The 8654-nt window shown below is 43.8% G+C and overlaps 1 protein-coding gene across 1 annotated transcript in view; it reads left to right on the top strand.

The window, feature by feature from the left end:
- Positions 1-666: 666 nt before the first annotated feature.
- LOC111963794 (calcium/calmodulin-dependent protein kinase type II subunit beta-like) overlaps positions 667-8654 on the top strand; it is a 57271-nt gene continuing 49283 nt past the window's right edge. Inside the window, 4 exon segments of the mRNA XM_070443529.1 lie at positions 667-822; positions 2654-2748; positions 8227-8286; positions 8415-8469. Of these exon segments, the coding sequence (XP_070299630.1) occupies positions 761-822; positions 2654-2748; positions 8227-8286; positions 8415-8469 (272 nt within the window). The 5' untranslated portion in view covers positions 667-760.

The following is an 8654-nucleotide window of genomic DNA, read 5'->3' as shown; positions in this document are numbered from 1 at the left end:
CAGGAGAAAATTTGGGGTACAGCGTTGAGCATCCGGTTCACTTCAAGCTCTGATGCCATGGACCAGACCTGGCTTTGAATTGCAGGTGTAGGTGGTGTTGATCATCCTGAAAATACCATAATCCAAGCAGGCCTAATGCAAGCACTAAAATTGACTTGTTTGCATATTTTTATTTGTACAAATACCAGTTTAGGGATCTTTGCAGTCTAACAGTTTGACACACTAAAACATAATCAATTTTATTTTTGTAGGCTAGATCAACAACATAAAAGAGAGACGTAAAATAATTTGTATAGCCTGTAGGCTGGCTATACCTGTTCCAGCAGCTACACATGATGGTGATAATTAGGATGGTTCCATGATGCTGATGCTGATGCTGCCAAAGCCTGCTATGTTAGTCTATAGAATCTCTGATGCTGTGGCTTCAGGTGTTATCGAGCTGATGCAATGCCCCCTGGTGGTATGAAAAATGTGTTGTATTTACAGCGCGCTCGATGGTGTAGAAACGGCGTGAAAAAAGGCGATTGAACGACACACTTTGGGAGAGCGAGAGAGTACCACCACTGCCTCCTCCTCCACTCGAATAGGCTACATCTCCACTCGAATACATATCTGTAGTAGATTATAGTGCGCTCTGGACAGAAAACGCATTACACATTTTTTACATAGAATAACTGGGCTACTCAACGGATACAACCTATTTCAATTCACTTGAGGACCGGACTATTTAGGACGCTCGACCCCCGCGAATAAACGGACGATGGCGGTTACTACCTGTACACGTTTCACGGACGATTTCCAACTATATGAAGAACTCGGAAAGTATGGCTTTGCTGTATTATTGCTTTACGTTATGGCACAGATGCGGTAACAACATAGCCGTCACTGTATCGTCCTTACCCTGTTATTATTCTATAGTGTCTTTGCATCGTTGCATATCTGCAGATGTGTGTGGGTAGTTCGAGCGGCGGAATGGGGGTCAGAACTAATCTCTGCTGATGATCTGTCACGTTCGGAGCTACACAGCCCTCTTAAGAAGACGCATGCCGTCACTCTGCTTTGAGGTGTAGCCCCGAGACGACCCGATTTTAAACGTATAGATAAAATATAGACTACATTTGATCCGTTTGCTGCATGTTCTGTACCGGCAGCAGCAGTGATGGGGACTGGGGACACGCTGTAGCGATCTAGAGAGTGACAATTTGAGCTGTCAAAGAGCAGAGCGGGGTGGGCTGTTTTGTAATTGGGGTCTTTAGAGCAATGGGAGACTGCTGAGGGGAGGACGGCTCATAATAATGGCTGGAACGGAGTAAATGGAATGGCATCAAACAAATGGAAACGTGTTTTAATGTATATGTTGCCAATCCACTGACTCTGCTCCAGCCTTTACCATGAGCCTGTCCTCCCCAATTAAGGTGCCACCAAGCTCCTGTGCTTGAGAGAGAGACATTGGACAGTGAGTTTATGTGCCACAGCAAGATAGGTGTGTCAGGCTGTGTGTGGGTGGGACTGGGTAGGGGGTAGTATTCTCCTCATTCTCAAACAGGAGGAGAAGCACATTTTCTAGATCATAATGCGTCTTTATGCAAACACAACTGCAGAGGTTAAGAGCCAAACATTTGCTGTATGTATTAACATACAGCAAATATGTACGTTTAGCCTACTACTATGAGTTCTATTGAGAGATCTTGACCTTTAGGGCACAGCATGTAGTACACTTGTACATGTAACTGCAGGGTCGCTGGTGTGTGTGTGTGTGTTCTGGCCTGTGTTATAAGCCAGAGACAATAACCATACTGTGGTAGCAGCAGCTGCCCAGTAGATAACAGGACCTTCATTATACTACAGTTCCTGTAAGGATGGTAGTTTGTCCCTTTTTGGTGCGCGTGTGTGTGTGTGCGTGCGAGCATGTGTGGGTGTGCAATATATGTTTTCGTGTGCGCATGTGTGTCTCGCAGGTCATTCTCTGTCTTTCTTTGCTGCCGTAAGCCTACTGTCTCTGACTCAGAGTATCCCCTGTGTATACCCTTACACACTCACRTGTCATAGCATCTACGAGTGTGTGTGTGTGAGAGACGTGGGGTCAAGTGTATGCCTGAGAGTGTGTGAGACACAGTGGACGGGTAAGAGTGTGTGTAACGTCTATATATTGCTCAGAGAAACGACAGAGACAGTTACTGCTGTTTTTCCCTGCTGAGTTAGTTATGCAAGCACTCCCCAAAATACCAGCAATGCTACAGTACACACATGCACACCGTGTCTCTCTCTCTCTCTCTCTCACGGACACGTGCATACATGGACACACACAGAGAGATATCCTTGAAAGTCAGTTTTGTTGTTTTCTCTTGAGTCTTCTCATTTGTATATATCCTAAGAAGGATGTGCTGCTGTGCTGTGTGTCACACTCAAATGACTCCATACAGGAGAAATGTCTTCACTCATGACTGGCAGGTGTGAAATGACAGGATACTAGGTGAAAGCAGTAGAGGGGTAGTGGACAAGGATATGCCTTCAACCTGTCCAGTTCTTTTAGATCAGTGGGAATGAAGGAAAGGAAACGAGGAGACAGTAGAGCAATTGACTCTAGAATATTGAGATGCTGCCAGTGCTATATCATATCTAACACCTGTTTCTACCTGCCTTTGTTTCCCAGGGGAGCGTTTTCAGTGGTGCGCCGCTGTGTCAAACTGTGCACTGGCCAGGAGTACGCTGCCAAAATCATCAATACCAAAAAGCTCTCCGCCAGAGGTGAGACACATACACCCTCCCACACACAAAAACGGAGTGCCAACTGTAGAATATCTGCACGGTGGGTAAACTGTGTGGTATCTGGTTAAATTAGACACTCTAACGTTTGCTTAGTCCCCATCTCTATGCTGTGTGTGTGTGATAGAGAGAGAGAGAAGGAGGGATGGAGAGAAAGAGAGAAAATGGGTACGTCTGCTCGTCAGTGGCTGAAGCTAACAGGAGAAAGCAGAGGCGTTTGGCTGATTTGTTCCTCCTCCTCACACTGCCTCTAAGTGTATATGTGCGTGCATGTGTGTGTGTGTGTGTCTGTGTGTATATGTGCTACTGCTGTCCCAGATCTGCAAGCCTACATTAGCATATTTTAGCTGATGCTTGATTCTAAAGAGTGAGACAGTAATTTATGCTCCTCTTGAGAGAGAGCACATGAGAGAGAGCACATGAGAGAGAGCACATGAGAGAGAGCACATGATAGAGAGAGAGAGAGCAAATGATAGAGAGATAGCGAGAGAGGAGAACCGTTTCTACTGCCAACAGATATGGCACGATAACCACCGAAGCTCTTCTCTTCATTTAGAGACAAAGGCTGCATCTCAATAGTCTAAAGTTGCTACCTTCCGTCATCTCCTCCGCCATTTGCGCTTATCTGAAAGAGCTGAACATCTTAAAGAGCTGGTCCTCCATATTCTATTCTTAGAGCAGGCGATGGAAAGAACAGGAAGAGAAGAGGCAAGGAGAGGACACAAGGAAATGAGGACACACACACACGACAGCATGCCCCCCCCCAGCCTGAGGGATCTAGTTCTTCATCTCTGATTTGGTCTGTTTTGTCACGAAACCAAAGCTGCTCTCTCCATGTCCTCATAGAGAGGGTTCAGGCTGTGTGATGTGTGTGTATATGCGTGCATGCCTGCATGCGTGCGTGTTTGTGTGCGCAGTCCCTGTAGTGGTTGCTCAGCACTGACTACTGCATGATCTATGGTGACAGCTTCCTGTCTGGACAGGAACAGGAAGTCTCAGAGGCCAGTCTCAGGATGTAAATAATACGTATAATAGGATTTAAATAATGAACAATTAACAGTTTCCTCGAGAAACCTGTAAGATACGCACACACACACCTCACATGAGGCTACTGAACAACACCAAGGATGCTTTTCAAGTCAACAGTCTAAATTCCCCTTGTCTCCTCTCCCTCTGAGCTGACGTGAGAGAACAGGACAGCTGAATTTGCTTTCACATCAGTGCAGAATACAAATGAAGGAGGGGAGGCAAGAAGAGGAGGAGGATCTTAAACTATTTAGATGCACCTGGTTGTCAGCTGTTGCTAGCCAGTAGTAGATATCTGATGAAGAGAGAGAGCGAGCCTGGGGTGTATTCAGTGATGCAGATAGAAGTGTAATAAATAGAGCCGATGACATTCCCTAATCTTCATGTCAGACTATATACAGTTGAATTCGGAAGTTTACATACACTCAGGTTGGAGTCATTAAAACTCGTTTTTCAACCACTCCACAAATTTCTTGTTAACAAACTATAGTTTTGGCAAGTCGGTTAGGACATCTACTTTGTGTATGACATAAGTACTTTTTCCAACAATTGTTTACAGACAGATTATTTAACTTATAATTCACTGTATCACAATTCCAGTGGGTCAGAAGTTTACATACACTAAGTTGACTGTGCCTTTAAACAGCTTGGAAAACTCCAGAAAATGATGTCATGGCTTTAGAAGCTTCTGTTAGTCTAATTGACATCATTTGAGTCAATTGGAGGTGTACCTGTGGATGTATTTCAAGGCCTACCTTCAAACTCAGTGCATCTTTGCTTGACATCATGGGAAAATCAAAAGAAATCAGCCAAGACCTCAGAATTTTTTTTGTAAACCTCCACAAGAAATTTCCAAACGCCTGAAGGTACCACGTTCATCTGTACAAACAATAGTWCGCAAGTATAAACACCATGGGACCACGCAGCCGTCATACCGCTCAGGAGGAGACGCGTTCTGTCTCCTAGAGATTAACGTATTTTGGTGCGAAAAGTGCAAATGAATCCCAGAACCACAGCAAAAGGACCTTGTGAAGATACTGGAGGAAACAGGTACAAAAGTATCTATATCCACAGTAAAACGAGTCCTATATCGACATAACCTGAAAGGCCGCTCAGCAAGTAAGAAGACACTGCTCCAAAACCGCCATAAAAAAGCCAGACTACGGTTTGCAACTGCACATGGGGACAAAGATTGTACTTTTTGGAGAAATGTCCTCTGGTCTGATGAAACAAAAATAAAACTGTTTGGCCATAATGACCATCGTTATGTTTGGAGGGAAAAGGGGGAGGCTTGCAAGCCAAAGAACACCATCCCACCCGTTAAGCACGAGGGTGGCAGCATCATGTTGTCGGGGTGCTTTGCTGCAGGAGGGACTGGTGCACTTCACAAAATAGATGGCATCATGGGGACAGAAAATTATGTGGATATATTGAAGCAATATTTCAAGACATCAGTCAGGAAGTTAAAGCTTGGTCGCAAATGGGTCTTCTAAATGGACAATGAGCCCAAGTATACTTCCAAAGTTGTGGCAAAATGGCTTAAGGACAACAAAATGGCTTAAGGACAACAAAGAACTGAAAAAGTGTGTGCTAGCAAGGAGGCCTACAAACCTGACTCAGTTCCACCAGCTCTGTCAGGAGGAATGGGCCAAAATTCACCCAACTTATTGTGGGAAGCTTGTGGAAGGCAACCCGAAACGTTTGACCCAAGTTAAACAAATTGAGTGGATGTAAACTTCTGACCCACTGGGAATGTGAGAGAAGAAATAAAACCTGAAATAAATAATTATATTATTATTCTGCTACTATTATTCTGACATTTCACGTTCTTAAAATAAAGTGGTGATCCTAACTGACCTAAGACAGGGAATTTTTACTTGGATTAAATGTCAGGAATTGTGAAAAACTGAGTTTAAATGTATTTGGCTAAGGTGTATGTAAACTTCCGACTTCAACTGTATAATATACAGTACCAGTCAAAAGTTTGGACACACCTACTCATTCCAGGGTTTTTCTTTATTTGTACTATTTTCTACATTGTAGAATAATAGTGAAGACACCAGACTATTAAATAAATCATGTAGTAACCAAAAAAGTGATATTTTATATTTGAGATTCTTCATTGTAGCCACCCTTTGCAATGATGACAGCTTTGCACACACTTTTCATTCTCTCAACCAGCTTCATGAGGTAGTCATCTGGAATGCATTTCAATTAACATGTGTGCCTTGTTAAAAGTTAATTTGTGGAATTTCTTTCCTTCTTAATGCATTTGAGCCAATCGGTTGTGTTGTGACAAGGTAGGGGTGGTATACAGAAGATAGCCCTATTTGGTAAAAGACCAAGTCCATATTATGGCATGAACAGCTCAAATAAGCAAAGAGAAACGACAGTCCATTATTACTTTAAGACATGAAGGTCAGTCAATCTGGAACATTTCATGAACTTTGAAAGTGTCTTTTAAGAGCAGTCGCAYAAACCATCAAGCGCTATGATGAAACTGGCTTTCATGAGGACCGCCACAGGAAAGGAAGATCCAGAGTTACCTCTTCTGCAGAGAATAAGTTCATTAGAGTTACTAGCTTCAGAAATTGCAGCCCAAATAAATGCTTTGCGGAGTTCAAGTAACAGACACATCTTAACATCAACTGTTTAGAGGAGACTGTGTAAATCAGGCCTTTGTGGTTGAATTGCTCTAAAGAAACCACTACTAAAGGACACCAATAAGAAGAAGAGACTTGTTTGAGGCCAAAAATCAGGAGCAATAGACATTAGACCGGTGGAAATCTGTCCTTTGGTCTGGTGAGTCCAAATTTGAGATTTTTGGTTCCAACCACCGTGTCTTTGTGAGACGCAGAGTAGGTGAACGGATGATCTCTGCATGTGTGGTTTCCACCGTGAAGCATGGAGGTGTGATGGTGTGGGGGTGCTTTGCTGGTGTAACTGTCAGTGATTTTACAAGTCAMGGCATACTTAACCAGCATTGCTACCACAGAATTCTGCAGTGACATGCCATCCCATCTGGTTTGCGCTTAGTGGGACTATCATTTGTTTTTCAACAGATCAATGACCCAAAACACACCTCCAGGCTGTGTAAGGGCTATTTGACCAAGAAGGAGAGTGATGGAGTGCTGCATCAGATGAGTGGCCTCCACAATCACCTGACCTCAACCCAATTGAGATGGTTTGGGATGAGTTGGACCACAGAGTGAGGGAAAAGCAGCCAACAAGTGCTCAGCATATGTGGGAACTCCTTCAAGACTGTTGGAAAAGCATTCCTCATGAAGCTGGTTGCAAAGCTGTCATCAAGGCAACGGGTGGTTACTTTGAAGAATCTAAAATCAAAAAATATATTTTTATTTGTTTAACACTTTTTGGTTACTACTTCATTCCGTATGTGTTATTTCATAGTGTTGATGTCTTCACTATTATTCGACAATGTAGAAAATAGTACAAATAAAGAAAAACCAAAACTTTTGACCGGTACTGTGTGTACATATTATGTTCTATATAGCAGAATTCTTTCTAAACGTTCCGTAACATTGCACCCTATTGAACAAACCCCTGGCATAACTGGGCTCAGCTGAACTGGCTGTTATACAGTATATAAGGCCGGGTTGTACTATATTGTAAAACGCTATAGTACCCGTTACTCAGTTTACAGTGGAAGTCCCGGAAAGTGTTACCTGACACAACACACTGGCACCCACCATGTACAACAGTGTTCTACTTTTAATAGGTCAGATACTGCAGAGCTCTGTGCTGCAGCTGGAGCCTGGAGGAGGACACCTTGGACTAGAGGGGGAAAACAGGCTCGAAGCTGTGTTTCTCAACCTTTTTATCTAAAACGTTTTTTACTTCAAATGAGTCGTGCTAGGTGCTGATCTAATTGTAGTGCTTCGCCCCCGGACCACACTTTGCCCCTGGAGGCATGTGTTCAAACCCAGTCTGCGCAACTGTCCATTCTATGTCCCTCTCCTTTATCTCCTGATCTCTGACACAACCTAATATCTAAGATATGTATGGTTTATTTACATATAAAGGCCAACACTTCCCTCCGGGGAAAGAATTGGTTGTGTGTGTCAACAGATTCTTCTTTATTTCAACTGAAATATCTCTCTATTGCTCTCTATTCTGTATCTCTCCTCTTGTCTCCTTTGTTCTACTCCTTCCCCTCTCCCTCCATCCCTCATTATGGGGAGTTAATATGAGCAAATGCAACCCTCAGGGTGTATACAACACTGTATGTGGGCAGGAGTGTGTGCGTGTGTGTGCGCCCATACTTATATTGATGGAGACTTCATATTTTTCAATGTTGCTCGCCTCCTGTTGAATACACTTACAGCAAACATTTGATATCCTTCTCTTGAGATAATATTGCATCATATTATGATATGATTGTACCAAGATTATATCTCCATCTTCTCCCCTCAGATCACCAGAAGCTGGAGCGAGAAGCCAGGATCTGCAGATTGCTCAAACACTCCAACATCGGTCAGTACTTGTAACTCTCTCCCTGCTGCTGGTGCTGCTGCAGCACAGGAATAGAATAGAGAATGCTTTCTGCTGACGTTCTCAACCCATCCCTGTCTGTCTCTCTCTTTCTCTCTCTCTCTCTCTAGTTCGTCTCCATGACAGCATATCAGAGGAGGGCTTTCACTACCTTCTGTTTGACTTGTGAGTGGCAGTGCTCTCCTCCCTCTCTCATCCCTCTCTCCTCCCTCTCTCCTCCCTCTCTCATCCCTCTCTCCTCCCTCTCTCATCCCTCTCTCCTCCCTCTCTCATCCCTCTCTCATCCCTCTCTCATCCCTCTCTCCTCCCTCTCTCATCCCTCTCTCATCCCTCTCTCCTCCCTCTCTCCT

The sequence above is a fragment of the Salvelinus sp. IW2-2015 genome, linkage group LG5 (assembly GCF_002910315.2).
Source record: "Salvelinus sp. IW2-2015 linkage group LG5, ASM291031v2, whole genome shotgun sequence".
In the NCBI taxonomy this organism is placed as follows: domain Eukaryota; kingdom Metazoa; phylum Chordata; class Actinopteri; order Salmoniformes; family Salmonidae; genus Salvelinus; species Salvelinus sp. IW2-2015.
Note: the sequence above shows the minus strand (reverse complement) of the source record. Positions and strands in the feature narration are given on the sequence as shown.